This window comes from Mastomys coucha, unplaced genomic scaffold (assembly GCF_008632895.1).
Source record: "Mastomys coucha isolate ucsf_1 unplaced genomic scaffold, UCSF_Mcou_1 pScaffold8, whole genome shotgun sequence".
Taxonomy (NCBI): domain Eukaryota; kingdom Metazoa; phylum Chordata; class Mammalia; order Rodentia; family Muridae; genus Mastomys; species Mastomys coucha.
In genome coordinates this window covers 65,382,194-65,402,493 of record NW_022196914.1, presented here as the reverse complement: position 1 = coordinate 65,402,493, position 20,300 = coordinate 65,382,194, and the positions used below count along the sequence as shown (strand labels likewise).

The following is a 20,300-nucleotide window of genomic DNA, read 5'->3' as shown; positions in this document are numbered from 1 at the left end:
GGTGGTGGTGGTGGTGGTGCATGCCTTGAATCCCAGCACTCGGGAGGCAGAGTCAGGCAGGATCTCAGCCTGGTCTACAGAGCGAGTTCTAGGCTAAGGCTACAATACACAAAGAAACCCAAAGATACAAAAAAAATAAAACAAAATACAGAGTAGTGGTTGCTGTTGATGACATCTCTAATCAGCAGCCCATGCATGTTTACTCCTTGTGGAAAGATATACATTCTTTCTCACATGACACATGCATAGTGTTCTCACTCTCCTAAAAAGCCTCTTGTGTTCACAAATGCAAGGGCTAGCATTGTCTTGATACCAGTAGAGTTAAGACAATCATAGGAAGTATTCTCTTTTTATGAGAGATTCCCAGTTATTCTAAAAAAATAGAAATATGTTCGGTTAAATCCTATGTTGAAGATAAGTCACTAGATACCAAGAAAAATGTCATTAAGCCAGAGAAATTACAACACTAGAAACATATTCATGAAAGTATGCATTTGAAAAGTTTCCTGGAAATTTTTTGAGTGCAAAATAAAATACTACCAGCATTTAAATAAGAGGTGGAATGATTCCAATAAAGAGAGCATTTTGAAATTTCCCATCCTATGGCTGCATAATACATCCTTTCTATTTCTTCTTTCTATTAATCCCTGTGTTGAGCCTAAGGAGTTAATTCTACATTGCTATTTTGGACTCCTCTCCTGTTTGTATTGTGTATGAAATCACATTCTTGCTACTAAAATAACACAGAAAATTTCAGCTGGTGTCACTGGATTTTATTCTTTCTTGCATGTGACTGGTAGCTGTGAAGTAGCTTGTGTCTACCCAGAAAACCTCAAGCTAGTATGCAATATGCATCTAAAGTCTGCTGTGGTCTCTCTTGGTGACATGGGTTAAGAAGAAAAGGAATATTTGACTCTAGTGACCATAGATGCAGAAATGAATTGAAGAAAAAATTGTTTGACAGACTATAGCACATGAGTGTTAAGCTTTAAGAGAAGAATTGGGAATGCTAGGACATATGATATGTTCCTGAAGCTTGCAATCAATATTTAATAAATAGAGTGAGAGAGATGACAATTCTGAGAAACCTTACTGCAGAATTAGGAAAGAGGAGATAATAAATGTGGGAAACATTTCTGTTCTACCTGAACTTCAAATCAAGATAAGTAAGGAAACATGGATAGATCTGAAGGAGCCATGCAGAAAAAGCTGGAGTGCTGATGCTTACAGATTCTAGGCGAGGTCTGAGAAGTCACAGGAAAAGGATCAAGAGGTCATTCTTCTTCCCCAAGACTGATACATAGGCATTACATTTTGCATATAATTTAGTATACATGTCACATAGCAGCAATGAAGGACCATTTATCCATCTAACTCTAAAAGGTAAAATGGCAGATGACTTTTCCAAGACACACTGTTTATCCAAACAGTGGTGCCCTCATTATAGCTTCAAGCTAGGGAATGAATCTAAGACAGAGAACACCCACTAGGCTTCTTAATATTCTCCTATTATGCTCCTCCTCCTTTCCAGCACTAGGTATTGAACCCAGGGCCTTCATAAGCTATGCAAACACTCTACCACTGTGTGCCATGCCCCAGGCCCACTAATACCTTACCTTATCTCCTCTCCTCCCCACCCCACCTTTGTCTCTCTCTCTTAGAAATCAGGTAGTCCCCAGAGTCAGAACCTCTACTTGATTTGTTTATTTTAATGTTATAATAAGTTGGCGCTTTCACAATCTTTAGGTAAGCTCCTTTCTTTTCCCTCTGTGTAGATGCTGAAGGTTGAGCATCATACTCTTCTCCAGCTTTCCATCCCTGTCAAGGAAAGGAAAATGCCATTGTAATTGAGTTTCTAAACAGCTTTATACAAGAGCCTCCTGCCAATGTTGGGCTAGGGTTAAATACTGAAACTAAATTCTTTTATAGCAATCTGCACATGTAAGAATAAGCTTATTCTTATACGTGCATGCCCCTAGCTCTACCTGAAGCCCACATACTATTGCACATCTCACTTCATTTTTTTATTGTATGGAATCATCAGAGTATAAATGTACTCTTTAGAGAAAGGGGGCATACATGGTCATTTCAAGAGTTAAGAGTATGGCTTTTCTCCTCACTGGGAAAGTATGTCCCAAAACATTTTAGAGCTCCTGCAGTGAGCTTGCATTTAATAATGAGGATTTTCCTCCTCCAATTAAGCAAATTCTGTGTCCTTAGTCTCAATAGTATTCCAATGGTTAGTCTTGTTATTCTACGCTCTTTGTATATAAATTTTTGCTATCTCATATGTCTGATTGGCTCAAGGCCTTTGGAAATATTTTATGCTTTGCAAGATCATGTTTTTGCCAAAGAAATGAAGAAAAATATCGCTAAAATGATTTCCCTTCTTCATAGCCAACGAAATTAAAGTAAATTACGACTATGTGAAGTAAAGCTTACATTTAATAAACATTATTGGGTTATATCAGGTAGAGCATGGCTCTGAAAAGCTGCGTTTCTATAGGAAGATGACAGATGGGAATAATTTTAGTCATTTTGTACATTTTGATATTCTAACACTTTTAAGTTGTAAATTGGAGCACAGCTTCGCACCATCCCATCTCTATGCTGATACTGAAAAATGCTCGTGTTCATCCCTTCACACCTACATAGGTTAGAAATCTGTTCTTATTACTGGTCGCATGCATTATGCCGACCACTAATGCCTGCTTCCTGCCACTGTAAGAAAGGAGCTCACGGTTTCGTTCATTCTGACAGCAGAAAGTGCAAGCAGGCTGCTTTTTTGACCACCATTTTCTTCTCACTTTCTCTTCCCCATTCAAACAGCCATGAGAACTTTCCCATTCTGAAAGGGGCTCATTTATATCAACTTGGTTTTCCAGCCTCATCTCCCATTGCTCTGTCATTGCCCTCTCTGACTCTACTTGCCTCTCAGTCACAGCTTGCAGCAAAAGTGCCCCCAGATCATGTGAAGGCAGACCACCTCCCCACCACCAGCACCACCCTCCCCTACTCCCATCTCTTTAGGATGGATTCTTCCACTGGAATGCACTGTCCTAATAAATTCAGATTTCAGAATATGTAGAAATGTCATCACAAAAAGGGAAAGAGAGAAATGTTAAAAATTGAAAAATCTTTTATTCAGAACTTGATTGGAACCCTAGGAACTAATTACTCAAGATGTACTAATGGAAATTAATGGCCCAGATACAAGTGAAATACAGGCTGAACCAAGACAGGAGTGGGTTACAGACAGGAAAGAATCCAGTGTATTCAGAACCTTGCTAAGAAATGCGAAGGAAATTACCCACACAAATGAAAGAAGCAAGCAATAAAAAGACAAAAATAGAATTTAGCCACAAGTCAATTCTTTATTTTCCAGTGTAAGAAGGAGCAATTGATACTGAAATAGAACATTGAGTTAGAAGAAATGAAGCAAAATAAACCCTAAAATAGAAACTGTGATTGAGCTTCTAAGAGGAAAACATGAATTCATTTTTTAAGCAAATATTCATTGTTCATCTATCATATATGATGTACTGCTCTGGGATCTGAAAACCTGCAGTGACAGGGGTTGTAAGGGTCCTGTTTTCAAGGAGTACTTATTCTAGAGGGAGGGAGGGGAGATAAGGGAGGGAGGGAACGGAAGGGAGAAGAATAGACAATCAAGTGTTCTAAAACTTCCAAATATGCAGATAATTGAAAATGAATATACAATGTAATAAGACGGGATGATATAGATACTTTAGGTGGAGTAGCCAAAGTTCTCTATCATTGAATTGGACCTGAAAAGGAACAACTTCACCACAAACACAAAGGAGTTCCAACCAAGAAGCTCGTCTTGTTTAAAGAATATACATACGCATAGCCAGATTCTATAATCCCGATGGCTGTCTAAAAGCATCCACTACCCTATTTGTGTCTGTCTACACCATATGATTGAACTTCATATAGTAAGGCACTGACTGTATAGCTCAGCCCTGACACCCATTATGGTAAAGTTGTTGCTAGTTAGTTATATTAGAAATGCATCTTGCACACTGCTCTGTCCTGATTTAAAGGCTGGAGATAGAGCAAAGCCTCATTCACATGCATGTGTTTTCCATTGTTTTCTCTCCTGTGTTTGGGGGGAAGCCTGGTTCTTCTGCTTCCTCACACAGCTACATGGGGCCAGCATGAGAGATGCTACTCTGGGGTCCCTCATGACACCATGTTTACACAATGGAGACAGAAAAGGATAGTGAACATTGAAGCAGGGGGGATAGTGCCTCATCATGTCCAGATTCTAGGGCAGTGAAGGAGCCCTGTGTTTAGTATGATCATTATCCTCTGCCACGTGCTTCATGGTACAATGAATACCTACTTATCATCATGTAGAAAAGCCTTGAAATTATTTTTAACATAGATAAGGAACTTACAAAATGAATATAACCAATTTACACTCTCAAGTACATACTTTCTAAAGCAAGAAAGGGTGCAGGTAGGTTACTTCACAAACACCCTGTGTTTCGTCTCTAGTTCTCCACACAGTGCAGAGTCAGAAAAGCTGAGAGCCACTTGGAATAGGCAGCTGTGCCTCTGATGTAAGCTGTATTCATTTTGTTCTTCCCACTCAGTCAGAACAAAGGCTGTCCTGAAAGCCTCTTCTGTAAGGACCGTCCCGACAGATGATGTGTCAGAGCACACAAGGCATGGGAAACATGCCTCCTCTGTGAAGGAAAGAGGGCAGGGATACAATATGAGCTCTGGGAAAAATGGTTTGTTTTGATTCCTGTACAGAAGTATCCACATGGGTAATACTGACTTGCTGGTCCCTAGAGGCTGAATAAGGACCTGTGGGGAAACCCCGTCGGCGGCAGTATGCCCTCTGACTGTTACTGGGTGGCTGAAGAAAAGAGGAAAAGCGAGAATGGAAAACAAAGGATGGGGAAAGGGGTAATATATAAAAATACATATACTTTCATGTAAGGACTTTAGTACTAAGAGAAGAAAAGAGATCTCTAGAATAGGTGTGACCAAAAGAGCCCCACCCAGTCCTCTGGCCAACGTCAAGAACTCGTGAGGCTAGAGGATCTGTGGGTCTCCTGAGATGCCTCATACCTGATGTAGCCTTCTTCCTCCTGGGAGACTAGCCATTGCTAATGAATGTGAGAATATCCTGCTGCCCTTTCCATGCCTGGTTTCTCTTGATTTCCCCTCAAACATCCCTCTTATGTTATCTATAAACGGGCTAAAAATACATGTGATTCCCAAGGAGCTGAAAGCAAAAGTCTTTGCAAGACCCTAAGGAAAGTGACCAAAAGTGTAGTGCCCTAGTTCTAAACAGTGATGCAGCTATCTGAGCATGGTTTCAAGGCACTCTGCAGGCTCTCTCTCATCCTCATTCCCATCCCCTCCCCCAAGCAAATATTTGTTCACTGAGGCCTGAAATTGATTTTCAGGGGACAGGACTTTTCATTTCATAATAGGAAATGATTTTGGATGCACAGTTACTCTCTTAGGCAAAGCAAAATATGGTTTTGAAATCGCCATTTGGAAGCATGCTGATTCCTTTCCTAAGAGCAGGATGAAGAGCCCAACCAGGTGTTATATAACAAGTCTCCCATTTCAAGACCAGGCCAGCAAAGGAGGGAAGCTGGGGAGGGAAGACCTCAAACGGGTTACTGACTTGGTGTGTTGGGCACTATCTTTTCTGCTAAGTCCTTCATGTAGCTCAAAAGAACATCAACAAACTGACCCTTCTCTAACCCCACACTTGCTCCATACCCAATTCTAGCACACACAAAGTATCTTAAAACACTTTGTGAAACCTCAGCTTTTCTGCATATCCTTCTGCCTGGGATAATATAGTCCGTTCTACTCAGCTCGACACTTATCCCTTCCCCCCAGCCCATCCCTGAACTTTATTTGGGATCATAATTTAGATGTGACTTCCTGTAGAAATATGCTCCTGACACCCTAAGCCTGTGCTGGTTCCTGTACCTCAAGCATCCCTATGGTGCCAAAGATAGCATATACATAAAGGTTGTCATTTATTACCTGTTTTCTTGTCTGTTGCTCTTTCGAGACTTTGGTGGTCTTGAGTATATTCCCAGAATCTAACATAGAACCCAAAGCAAAGATTCAATAAATACTTATTGGATAAGTAGATGAATTTCTTTCATTCTCCATCCTATGTCAACAAAAATGGAATGTAATCAAAGAGGAAAACATAACAGAAATGTTGACCTGAACTTATGGATATTTCCCTTCTTAGTTAAAATTTTTTTCATTAAAATCACAGAAAGATATATTAGGAAAAGAATAAATCCACAATAGCTTGTCAGCATGGGGTAACTGCTTTTGAGGTAATGCCATATCACAATAGATAAGAACAATAAGTTCATACATTTATGGCATAGTCCAATGATGTCAGAGTTACAGTGGAACATTCATCCAGCTTTCAGAAAGCATGGGAATTCTATAGGAGGATGTTCTGAAGAATCCATTGTCCATAACTGTCACATGTTCCTTTCCAACTAGAGGGGGAAAAGTAGAGGCTGGAAAGCACAGAACATCTCCCATGACTCTAAAAAACAGACGAGGTATACCTAAGCTGACCAAAAAGGTTAAAGAACTTCTCCAAACTGACAAGCAATTCATATTGAATTTCATAGGAATAAAGGAACAGAGGAAAACAGGCAGATTAAAAAAAAAAAAAGGCCAGGAAAAAAAGAATTCAAAGGATAGAGGAATTCTTTAAAAAGAGAGAAAGAAGTCAAATCCAGAAACACTTCAAGCCTGGGTAACAAATTCAAACCATAGGAAGGGTTTATATAATGGTTGGAGTTAGTATTTGAAAGTGCACTTAAAGGTGGGCTACCAGCAATTCCCAGCAGAAGCTGCGAGGGTCCGTCTTGGGAAGCAAAACAGAATAGAGTGTGAAATAATGCTAGGCCTACACAAAGACAGCAATGAGACAAAAAGAAAGTGAGTTCAGTTATCAGAGAATGCATACCATGTGTGTTCTTTTGTGATTGGGTTACCTCACTCAGGATGATATTCTCCAGGTCCATCCATTTCCCCAAGAATTTCATAAATTCATTGTTTTTAATAGCTGAGTGGACATTAGCCCAGAAGATTGGAATACACAAAGTACAATCCACAAACCACAAGAAACTCAAAAAAAAGGGAGACCAAAGTGTGGATACTGCGTTCCTTCTTCAAAGGGGGAGCAAAATACCCATGGAAGAATTTTCAGAGACAAATTATGGAGCAGAGACTGAAGGAAGGACAATCCAGAGACTGCTCCACCTGGGAATCCTTCCCATATTCAATCATCAAATCCAGACACTATTGTGGATATCAGCAAGTGCTGGCTGACAGGAGCCTGATATAGCTCTCTCCTGAGAGGCTCTGCCAGTGCCCGACTAATACAGAAGTAGAGGCTCACACCCATCCATTGGACTGAGCACAGGGTCCTCAATGGAGGAGCTAGAGAAAGGACACAAGGAGCTGAAGGGTTTGCAGCCCCTTAGGATGAATAACAATATGAACTAACCAGTACCCTCAGAGCTCCCAGGAACTAAACCATCAACCAAAGAGTACACAAGGAGTGAATCATGGCTACAGCTGCATGCGTATAGCAAAGGATAGCCAAGTCAGTCGTCAATGGGAGGAGAGGACATTGGCCCTGTGAAGGTCTATGCCCCAGTGTAGGGGAATGCCACGGCCAGGAAGTGGGAGAGGGTGGGGTGGTGAGCAGGGGGAGGGAGGAGGGAACAGGGGATTGTTTTAGTTTTGGGTTTTTTTGTTTGTTTGTTTTTTGTTTGTTTGTTTGTTTTCTTATTTTATTTTATTTTTATTTTTATTTTGGAGGGGAACCTGGGAAAGGAGATATTGTAAATAAAGAAAACATCTAATAAAAAAAAAAGAAAGTGAGTTCAGGATTGCAGTCAGATTCTTGGCTTTTCTCTTGAATGCAAGGACTTCAAGCAGGAAACATAGCAGGAGTAACACCTGATAGTGAGCCCAGGAAGTGTAACATTGGGTGTGGGAAGCCTTGCACCCATGAGAAGAGTTGATAGTGAGCCCAGGAAGTGTAACATTGGGTGTGGGAAGTCTTGCATCCATGAGAAGAGTTGATAGTGAGCCCAGGAAGTGTAACATTGGGAGTGGGAAGCATTGCACCCATGAGAAGAGTTGCAAAGGCATGTCGTCCAGCCACACACTCTACCCATTCTCCATGATTGCTAGGACACTGCTGGTAGAAGTGGTGGTAGAGAAGCTCAAGAGCATATCTGAACAGACATACAGGAAGGACCAAGTTTTCAAGAAAAACTAACATTGTTAAAGGAAGATACCAAATAGAATAAATAACCAAAATTGGAAGAATGCTGAAAGTTCATAATTTATATAAATTTAAGAATACTAAAACAGAAAAAAATTAAAAAAATAAAATAAAATAAATACTAAAACAGGAATTATCTGTGCCGAGTTGGTATCAGCGTGAGGCAGGATCTCTTACTGAACCTGAACCTTAGTGACTGGGCTAGTCTCAATAACCAACTTGCCCCTGGCATCTCCCATCTCCATCTCCACAGGACCAGGATTACAGTCACCATACTCACCCAGATTTACATGAGTTCTGAAATGATCCAAACTCCAGTCCTCACGCTTGAATGGCAAGTGCTTTACCCCCTGAGCCCTAGACCCAGAAATATTTTATTTAAAACTATTGTGTTATCTCAATTCATCCCCTGATAGGTTATAGAAACAGAGAGAAAGGGATGACTATAACACAAAAAGTCACTGCTCACCATCTTAGCTGCATTAACATCATGAACAAGGGATCAAACGACACACGCACTTTCCAGTGTGATGAATCAAGGACCCAGTACTGATTGTGCAATATTCTTGCTGAAAATGGTTACTATGCACCTAGACATGGAGGAATCATCAGATCCAGATAAAAAGAAAGGCATTCTACAAAACGACTCCTGTGGACACGATTCAAAAATATTCATGAGATATAAACAAAAAAAAAGTGTTACAGTAGATAAAGGGAATGCACAGAAACATGAAAGTAAATTTATCTAGCCTCTAAATTAGGTTCCTCAATTTAAAAATAAGGCTAAGGAGGACAATGTTTGAACCATTGAACAAGTATGAATACAGACTAGATATTTAACAATAATATTGTATGTATCTGGTTGTATTGAGTTGTATTCAACCAAAGTTTTAGAATTATTTGGTAATTAAAGTTTTAGAATTGTTTGGGGGTAATATAATAAAACCTTTATTCTTCCTTCCTCTCTATTATTGTATGTTTGGTGTGTGTCTGTTGTATGCATGTATGTATACACAGGTGTTGTGTGTATTCCTGTCTATTCAGTGGCTGGCAAAGGATGTTGAGTACCTTCCTATGTTACTGTGTGCCTTCTTCACTTGACACACTCTCTCTCATTGAGCCCAACTTCACTGTTTAGGGTGGGCTGGCCAGACAGGGAGCTTCCAGAATCTGTCTACCTGTACTACTCAGTGCTGGGAGTATAGGCATGGTCAGTATGTTACTGCTTGTCCACTGAGCCATGGTCCATCCATAACATACTTATTCATTAGGGAATACACACTCAGGTATTTGTGACCGTGTATAAATGGCTTGTCACAAATATATGTAAAATTCACATATAATTTTAGATGCCTTCTTCTAGGTAATTTTTCAAAAAAAAAAAGGTAAATCCTAATCAAGTGTCAAAAAAAGATAACAAAGAATTCATGCAGAGACATATTTAGAAGACATTTTAGGATTCAAAAGTTTAAAGATTATACCCTACAACTTTTCAGAGATCCATAAATAGAGAGCGTACAAAAGCCATCACTAGCTATAAATAGAAGCTGAGAGAACAATGCCATCAAGTTCTCAGAGAAACTTTGTTTGAACATAGATCTCTGTGTGTAGCCAATAAAACTTTAGCTCGAGCACGGTGGGAGAGGGGTAGGGAAGGACACGTGTGTTGAGGCACATAAAGGCTAAGAACCATTGTTCCACAGATCTCTGAAATAATCCATCAAAGGTACATGCTACACCTCTTCGTGTTATCTTCAAAGTTTAAAAAGTAGAGGGCTTTTCCGGGAAGTGCCTCTTGACCCTCTCCCAAAATCACCCAGTTCAAGTCCATGGATGAATTCTGTCCAGAGGTGGGTAACAAATGGACAACTGTACTTGTAGCTGAAGGCAAATAAATGGCTTGAAGAGGCCATCGCCCTCCGACTGTGACATGATAACCTGCTAAATTATGTGCTTAATTAATTTCCACCCAATAGCATACCATAAAATTGGAAAAACAAGTCCTCAGACAAGCTACATCCCCCAGGTTAGATATGCACAAAGCACACTGCCAAGGATCACAACTTCCCACTAGGCAGCTTGTGCTTAGGATTTGACTCACTTCCCAGAGTCCCTCACTGCAGTGCTTTGAGGAAGGATACACAGTTCCCACTTCATGGAGGTGTCCAGTTCTCCTTGTATTGCTGCCTCTGGGGCCAGAAGACAAAGAGCTGTTACCAGTTCCTGCAGGACAGTTAGATTTTTTTTCCCATGAGTAGCCAGTCTCTTCACAAGTTATTGGGTTTGTTTGTTTGTCCTCAGCATTGTAAAGACTGAGCTAAGTGCAATGAATGAAGCTTCCATGTCATAAATGCCGGTTTCAATTTCTCTAGAATTATGCCTACGTACTAAAAATCAAGTTAAGTAAAAGAGTCTATAAGACACAAGATAGGCCTTTTCTCCAAATTGCATAATGTTAAGCAACAGCTTTGCGGTTATTTGTATAGGTTTTGCTCCTGTCTGCTGCTGGCTCATGCCTGTGATCTTAGCACTTAGGAAACTGAGATAGGAGGACTGCCATGAGTTTGAGGCCAGCCTGGGCTCCATATTGCCCATACATCCAGGATTCTATAACAGGAGAAGGGAAGGAAGAGGAGGGAAAGAGAGAGGAGGTCAGAAGGATAGCAAGAAGGAAGAAGAGGAGAAGGAGAAAGAGGTTCTCCTCTGGTTTTTCTCTCACACAAACACATTCATGCACACACACACACACACACACACACGCACGCATGCACACACTCGTGCACACATACACACAGTATCAAGCCTAGTGTTTGGAACTTAGCTGACACCCAAGACTTATTTATATGAAAACACGACTGAAGGAGCAAATAAACAAGTAACAAAGCTGGAGACAGTGGAAGCCTAGTTCTCTGCCCTTGTGTGTCATTTCCACTCTAACACTCTGCGGCTATAAATATTTTCAAGGCAAAATAGGAGATTATGACAGAGTGTGTACCTAGACCAAGGACTGGTGATCCTCCATCTAATTTCATGTCACCGTATGGTTAAACCAAGGTCTAGTGGTGTTAGGGGGGGTTATTTATTTGAGACTAGTCATACAAGCATAGGTCTTAGTTAAGGCTAAGCAGTGCTTTGCCGTGAGCAATCACTCAGGATGAGGCCTTTCATGTGGCCTTTCAGCTGATAAGTCTTTGCCACATCAACATTTGACTACCGCATCACAGGGCTGGGTTTTCTTCACATAGACTGCTGTGTTAACGGAGATTGGAGAGCCAAGGAAATGGAAGGCAGGTCCATGCTCTGTGGTAGCCTGAAAAAGTCAATGTCCAGTATCAGAGAGAACAGCAGGAGGCTCCCACTCTCCCTGCTGAGTGTCACCTGCTCCTGACCCTGACACTCACTCCTGGCTCTGAAAGCAAAACCCAGCTTATGTTCACAGGCGACATCCCTGCTCCCAAGAGGGTGATCTAAGTCACTCATGACAAAGCAACTCCTCATCAAAGGTAGGGCTCTTAACTTTTGTTCTGACCTTTACGTGGTATCGACCTCAAATATCATTCCAGAATGTTGTAGGAGCATACTATATACACATAGGCACACACACACATACATGCATATACACACAGACACATGCACATACACAAAAAAACATGTGCACACATATGCATATGCACACATATATACACACACGCAGATACACACACATAGGCACATGCATACACACACATGCACATTCACACAAAGACACATGCACACACACACACACACACACACACACAGAGTTGCTTCATACCACAGAGAGACATTGGCTTAGTGAGGCATTTTACTCAAAGCATAGCACTCGTTATAATGACATCCTGAGTAGAGAAACTGCATTGCTGATTTCTTATCCCATTCTCCTTAGGAAAGGAAGCTAGTGGAGGAGCAAAGAGTTTGGACAGCAAAATTGAGGAGAATGCTGAAACACCTGCCCTGGAAGATTCCTTGTCATCCCCTCTAGATAGCCAGCAGCAGTCCTGGCAGGTGGCCACAGATATCGAAAACACCGAAAGGTAAGTGGGATGGGTAAGGATCCCCTGAATGGACGCTGACCTTCCTCTGGTCCACGTTCTTGGGGTTTTCTATTTCAAGTTCAGGAGAAACAGGGCTCTTTATGGTCTGACACAGCAAGTAGCCTGGCAGGAACTTGGAGTCTACCTAATCTGCAGAGGAAAACCTGGGGTGAGAGCAAGGTGTCAGTCAGGCCTCTATCTCTATGACAAATGGATGAGAAAAGAATTCAAAGGTGAACGATTTGTTTGGGCTCCTGATTTGGGGGGATGTAGTTTATGAGCAGCTGGCTCCATTGCCTTTAAGCCTGAAATGATACTTGGGAGCCCAAAACAGAAGACACTACTCACCTCCTGACAACCAAAAAACAGAATGAAAGCAGAAAGGGTTGGAGACAAGATGTGTCCTTCAAAGGCAGAACCTCTCCCCGCCACAACCCCCCTCCCCATGACATACGGCCACCTCTTCCTTCTGCTTCATCTGCACTCCATGCCCATGACACTCCATCAGCCTCATACCTTTGGACTCGACTCTGAATGTCCCAAGAGTCCTTCTACCCCTTCCCTAACTCTCCCCCACTTCCTAGTTTCCCCTGCCTCCCAATAAGGCCATCAAATAATTGATCCATCAGTGTGCTAACCTGCCAATGAGGTCAGAGCCTTCATGGTCCAACCACCTCTTAACAGTGCCTCCTGCTGAGACCAAGCCTTCAACACATAAACCTTTGGGACCATTTTATGCTCAAGTCACATAAGAAGTCTACACCCTATAGTGGACAGTAGCAGGGTCTACAGAACTTTCAGACTCCTAGACCTCTGCCTAGATCCCTCATCCAAAGTATCACATCTCCATGGAAAATGAGAACAAGCCAGGAATGGTACAGCTGTAATCCCGGTATTTGGGAGGCCCTGTCTCAAAATCAGAAGGAAAAAAGAAAAAAATGGAAGCAGAGCACTTTAGAAAAGAAAAAGGTAGAGCTATTACTATTATCATCTCAATTAGCCAGTTCCTGAATCACCCTTTTGTTTAAGGGAAAAATATCTAAATTATCCAAATACTTCTAGTAGATTCTTAGATGTAGGGTATTTGGAATACCCTACTTAACATTTTGACCAATTCACAGATTTTCACAGCATCTGGCCTTCTTCCTCTCTTGGAATGTAGCTGATGGTGTCTTACTAATCAGAATGCACTGACCTCCAAAGCCTACTGCTAGAGAGGAACTTCCCTCAGGACAGGAAAAAAAATCTATAATGGTTCTATTTTGTGGGGGAAAAGAAAGCATTAATAATACAAGAACAAGGACCCATCCCATCAACATGGGAAAACACTGCTCTGCAGAGCTAAAAGATGAGGCTCATATGTAGCCTCTGCACTAATGCCTGTGCCCCTTGCTCTGCATGTCCTCGGAGGTGGCGCAAAGCAGCGGAATGAACCTGGGGTAATTCTTCTCTCTGTTTTCTCTGTGTATGGGGTTGAGTCACTGACATGATAATGAACATTTTATTTTTTTTATTTTTAGAAATGGAAAACACAATGGCATTTATAGCCATCGTGGCTCAACTTTCGGGTTGTAAAATAATTCTAAAGCTAATTATTACCAAATTTCCGTGTTTGTAGGAAATTGGAGCATCCGTGGTAATTGTGTGCTATTAATATGGCTTGCATAAGCTTCAATATCCAATAATTCAAACAATAAAGTTTGTCTGTCTCTATTTTATAGAAGTATGAAGAAATGATGAAAGAGTTATGTATCTTAATTTATAAAACAAAAGGTTCTTTGTTCTGCTCCCTGAGAAGGGGAGTACATCAGTCAGAATGTCATGGTTGAGACAAAAGCCATCTGTAAAACTATCTCCTCCTCCTACACCTCGGACAGCAGTTAGACCTACACCTCGTGCTTTAGGAAATCAATCAAACATGGCAATAAGGATAGCTTGTCGTGTTGGCAAAGTTGCTGTCCAGATTTTAGTCAAAGGAGATAGGCAAGCCTGAGGGAAGCAGACAGCAAGAAATGCAGGTATGGATGAGCTGCTTCTGGATGAGTACTGGTTCTCTGCCCAGTACTCGGTGCACCTTAAACTGGGCTGGCATTTCCTTAGTGGAGCTCTTTTAAAGTCAGTGGTGGCTGACGATTCCAGAAGCCAACCCAATCAGGTTCTCTTCTTGGATCCAGGGGGAGTATAGGTGACCCCCCCCCCCCAGTGCAAGGTGATGACAGAGCGTCATTCCAGTGGTACTTGCTTGGTTCTTCCCCTCCCATCCACCTTGGCTGGGGATCTTATGTGGAAGTGTTACAGAGGGTGGCCAGGCCTCCGTGTGCCACCTCTTCCTTCTGCTTCATCTGCATGACATGCCCATGACACTCAGTCAGCCTCACATCCTTGGACCCCATTCTGAATGTTCCAAGGGTCCTTCTACCCACTCATTAGGCTGCCCTCCTTTCCTTTTCTGGTCAGCAGGACCTGAGACTTGAACTTCCTTTTGTATCTTAACCTTGAGCGAGGGTTGGCTTGGGTCTGTGGTCTCTCTCAACAGTGTTCCTCCAATACTTCTCAGCCGAACACTGTTGCTTCATGAAACCACAGACTGAAAATTTCAAATCTGAGATTACATGGTGGTTCTTTCCTCAACTTAAAACAAGAGCAGTAGATATAAAACCTTTAATTTGGGGATTTTTTTCCTTTATCTTTTTTGTTTTGACACAGGGACTCACTAAATTGCTCAGGCTGGCCTTGACTCGCTCTGTAGCCCAGATCCTCCTGCCTCTGCTTCATGAGTAGCTGTAAGTACAGTCTTTTGAGACAGGGTTTCTCTGTATAGCCCTGGCTGTCCTGGAACTCACTCTGTAGACCAGGCTGGCCTCAAACTCAAAAATCCACCTGTCTCTGCCTCCCAAGTGCTGGGATTAAAGTCATGTGCCACCACTGCCTGGCTGTACATATAGTCTTATGCAACCAGCTTTACTTTAAAGTTAGAATTTTCTTCACTCACAAGCATTTTTTTAAGGAAATTTATTTATCTATCTATTAGTTTATGTGCACTCAAATATATATATGTATGTATATATATATACATACATATATATATTTGTATATATACACACACACACATGTACACACACACATACACACATACATGTATGTGCTATATTGCACATGTGCAGGCCAAAGGACAAATTTGGGGAGTCTTATTTTCTTCTTCTAGCATATGAGTCCTGGAAATTGACTTCAAGTCATAAATGGCCCCCAATGGCCTCTCTTCCAGCATCTCTACTATGAAGAGCTCATCTCTGGAGATCTCTGAATGTGTCCCTTGTCAATCCTGGTGGGACAAGCCCATCTCAGCACTCAGGAGGCCCAAGCAGGAAAGCCAAAAACTGAAGGCCATCCTCTGAGACCTGTTCTCAAAGAAACAAAGGCTATAAGTGTAGTTCACTGATGAAGAACTTCCCTGGGTTTGATGACTAGTACCATACAATAGCAACAACAAGAGAGCAATTTATTGCTCTGCTATCATTCAATTCTGCTCATGGCAGACAGCAAGGAATCTGCACTGGAGCACAGCCATCTGACCATAGCCCCAGTGATACATCCCAAATCCTGACTTTTCCCAAGAGCCCACTGTTCCAGTTGTGTGTTCTTGGCCTCTCCCTGTAGATCCATAGTACTGTCCTCATTATAAAGGCTCTCCACTGAATTCAGCCAGGTCGGAGGACTAAAAGCAGAGATGCTGAGGGCTGGAGCTGAATCCTATCTGATATCCCTTCCTGTAAAAGCAAAGTAAATTCAGTATGTGTCTTCTAGAAACGAGAACTGGCAAGATTCCATGTGGAACCCCACCATTCCTTCATCCCATAGATGAAGCTTGAGACTTCATTTGGAAAACGTACTGCTAATTTTTCTTTCTGTCAACTTTGCAGAGACATGCGAGAAATGAAAAACCTTCTTAGCAAACTCAGGGAAACGATGCCTTTACCACTGAAAAATCAAGGTGAGTCCTGGATTTTCTCTTTGAAGCCAAGCATGTTGAACTTGGAAGTTGCTTCTCAGCAAGGCAGTACAAGGATTTCCCACAAACAGAGGAAGCCTTCTTAGAGAGAATGGGTGAGGCTGTAGTCTTATTGAGTGAGTTTCCTCTAATGGAGACAGTGATACACTCTCCTGAAAGAAGATGCCCACATCCCTACCAGACCTGTCCCATACTGTGGAAACAGCCACACCAGGGATGCCTCTACAAGAAGATTAAGAATGTGGCTTTCATCTGCACAAGGTTTATAGACTACTGAAGAAATATTCCTCCATTCACATAATTAATTATATAAAAGGTATAATAGAAAAAATTAATTCATATTGAGGACATATAGTGTGTCACTGTCCTGAGTACTTCACATATATCAATTATGTTAGCTTGTATAATTACTAATTTGTTTGTTTGTTTGTTTGTTTCTTCCATACTAGGGGTCAAAGCTAGAGCCTTACATGTTAGGCAAGCACTACCACTGAGCTAAATTTCCAATTATTAAAATCTAATAATGATTTAGGGAGATTCTATTACAGTTTTCCTAATTTATAGAAAACTTAGGTGCAGAGGTTAGTTTTTCCAAAATTATACATGTTATAGTAGAATGACTGTGCGATGGATTTGAACTCAGATAGTCCATCTCCAGAGGATGCAAAAGGATCCAACATGACAGAGACCTGTAAAGGGATATTCACCAGAATGAGGGATGGTCCTGATTTTGTTAACTACTGGATGCCCTGTATCTAGAGCCTGGAACACAGAATACCACCTGGCACAAACAATAAATGTGTGTTAAATCTTTGCAGGACTCTAGGACTGAAGATGTGCACACAAGTGAATAATAAGTGCTTTACATTAAGCAGACTTAGCTAGAGCAGCCATGAGTGAAGCATTAGCTTCAGAAAGTGGTACCAAGAGAATGAGAAAGGCTCTTTAGAGGCAAGAAAAAAAAAAACCCTCATGTTTCCACTGAAGAAAGCCTGTGCAGGAGGGAGGGTAGTATACTGTCTGCCTGGGAGCAAGGGAAGCTGAGGGAGGAGGAGGGAGGAGGAGGAGGAGGACTTGGCAGCAGAGCTGAAGTGCCTCTTGGCTCAGAGCATATCAGCAGAAGGTGAAGAGGTGGAGGCAGGCGAGAACACCAGACAAAGGCTGAGACGCTGCATCAACTGCACAGTGCTGGAGGCCTGGGTCAGAATATGAGGCAGAGAAGGAGGCAGGACAGGTAATTCCAAGTAATCTTGTAGATCTGCTCACAAAGGCCAAGCCCACGCCCAAATCAGTCAGTGTGCTTCAGAGTCCTGGAGGAATGTAAATGTAGAGTAATTGGAGAGTTCTCCATGCTTACAAAGCTGCTGCTAGAAGCGCCTGTGGGTTTAGGATGAGGGGCTTCAACTAAAGCTAGGCTTGAGGTCAGAGTCTGTCTCTGCCATTGTCCAACCACATGATCCCAGGCAAGTGGTCTGACTTCCGGAAATTTCAGAGAGTGGGGAGACCATGTTGCATACTTCAGACGCTGGCTTGAGGATTAGAGAGGCAGTACACACCACATGCCTCTCATCAAACTTACAAAGAGCAAATCAACTGGAAATTGACTTCTACGAGATGTTTGTTGAGTAGGATGTGGAAGAGATGAAATAAAGTTTTGGAAGGAATCCAGGACCACTTTGCCAACGTGTTTGGAAACTGACTTGCTCAGAACTCCAAAGCAGCAAGTAGAACTGGTCCTGCAAAGATCATGTGTCATGTCTGAGTCCAATCAGTCTTGAGGTCAGAGGTCAAAGAAAAGGCCTCTGGGACTTTAAATATGGAACATGCATTAGAATCCATAGGTTCGGCAGTCTCCCCTATGGACACTACCCTGCCCTCTTACTGAAGCAAGAATTCAGCTTCCCAAGAGGGTAACTTCCCAGGGTCCCCAGTCTGAATTTTGTGAATGCCACAAAATCTGTATTTTCTGTGAACCCACCTTAAAACTTCCTTCCACATCTAGTGCCAATCCACGCTGCCATGGTGGGACTGTATGCTGACAGGGAAACCAAAATTTCATTTTAATTAGGTAATTTTCAAAATCACAGGAGGCATAAAAGGAAATGTTTTGCATTGTATAAACAGAAAACGTATTGGGATTTTTCAATGGATTTGTAAAATAAAAGAAGAACAAGTGCTGGCACTTTCAGTAAAAACATAAAGAGGAAGAAATCACCCAAGTAAATTATCTGAAGTTTTAAATCATGAATCCATCTGGAAAATGAAAGTACAATGATTTATTCCGAAGGTGGTTCAGTCACATTCTAACAATAAAAAGAAAAGCTGAGGCAAAGGGCTTTTGGAAATCCAGGGTCCTCATTTTGTGGAGAAATGCAGACACTTAGCAAGGTGGCCTCCATTCACCATGTGCTGTCACTGTGCCTGCAGTGGGCAGAGAGCAATGAGAATGGGAGGAAGGGAGCAGACAGGCCTCACAGGAAAAACGATCTCCAGGGAGAGTTTTTGACAGACAGATATGGCAGTGCATTCAATTCATTTCAGAAATCATCCAGCTTCTTCCCTTCGACTGCATAGACTGAGATGACCACAGAGGCTCCCCATACTGGTGATGTGTGTGTTATGCAGATCTGACTTAAGACGTGCGGGGAATGGAGTGATGTGTGGAAAGTTTATTCCAGTTCTTTCACGTAGACCCTTGTTCTCAAAAGCTGATTCTAACTGGTTGAAACCGTTATAGAAAGCCATCTGTTTCTTTTCTGGCTTATTTCCTTTCTGTTTTTATTCTATTTGCATGTGTGTTGGAAACAGAAAAGGAGAGAAAGATGTCACTCATGGTCCTGGCTTCTTGCGCTTGGCCTGCTGACCATGGGAAAACCCTGCCAGCTCAGACTCTCTTCTCCGGGCTCCATTTCAGTTCTTCATTTGGAACCGGTCCAGGGTTCATTTCAACACTGGATTACATCTCTCGCACTTGCTACTCAGCAAACATTCCCTTGAAGTTGATTTTTAGTAAGAAAGAAAGCAGAGTGACCAAGGGCAGGGATTTACATCACTGAGGTGCCTACATTTGGGCATTGTCTTCTCTGTCAGTGCTCTTCCAGCCTGAGCTTGGAGATGCGGGTACCCAGAAGGAGAGTAAGTGGCCCTGGTTCTGTGGCACCTCCATCTTGGGCTGCAGGCAATGTCCAGCTCCCCTGGCTCCAGGCCTGCTGTCCCTTCCCCTGCTCCAGTGCCCCTCCTGTCCTCCATTCTGGGTCACTGGCAGTGAGGCAGGGAGCTTCATTAATTATGATCAGCTTGCTGTGTCAAATGGATTACAAATGGAGCCACCTGTGGGGAGCCCACAAGGTTACTGACAAAGGCTCAAAGGAGATTGGAAAGTAAAGGACAAGCACCTTCTAAATGCGTGCTGTTATAAAACAAAACAAATCAACAGAAATAGATTAAGCCTGAAAGACAGTTCCACCTTTGCTACACTTCTGACTTAATGAGGTCTGTGGGATGTGTTGGTATCTCTGCTCATTCATGGGCATCCAGGAGTTGAGAGCATGTCTTAGAATCCATAGGAACTGAATCTGCTCTAGAATGGAATTCAGTTAGGAGACAAGAGCTGTATTCCAGATGAGACATGCTTCAGATCTTATGCAATGCCAGGGAGCTAGGGAGGAAGCCATGACAGGTCAGACATGATTCATAAGGGAGAAAGCAGAGTCAAGGATGAATCTGGGTTCAGTCTTGGCTAACCGAATAAATAATGGTATCACTCATGAAGTTGAGAGAAGAAAGTAAGAGGCTTCAAAGCAGAACATAACATAGTTTTAGACATGGAGGAACCCTGGGGGTAATATTCAATTGTGAGTAACACTGGGTGAAGACATGACCCAAGAAAACTGGAAGTAGATCTGAG

At 42.1% G+C, this 20,300-nt stretch overlaps 1 protein-coding gene across 1 annotated transcript in view; it reads left to right on the top strand.

The window, feature by feature from the left end:
- The window catches only part of Rgs7bp (regulator of G protein signaling 7 binding protein), a 103,110-nt gene that overhangs the window by 75,247 nt on the left and 7,563 nt on the right, over nt 1-20,300 (top strand). Inside the window, exons 4-5 of the mRNA XM_031360082.1 lie at nt 12,237-12,384; nt 16,305-16,375. Coding sequence (XP_031215942.1) covers nt 12,237-12,384; nt 16,305-16,375 — 219 coding nt within the window. The remainder of the gene's footprint in view (nt 1-12,236; nt 12,385-16,304; nt 16,376-20,300) is intronic.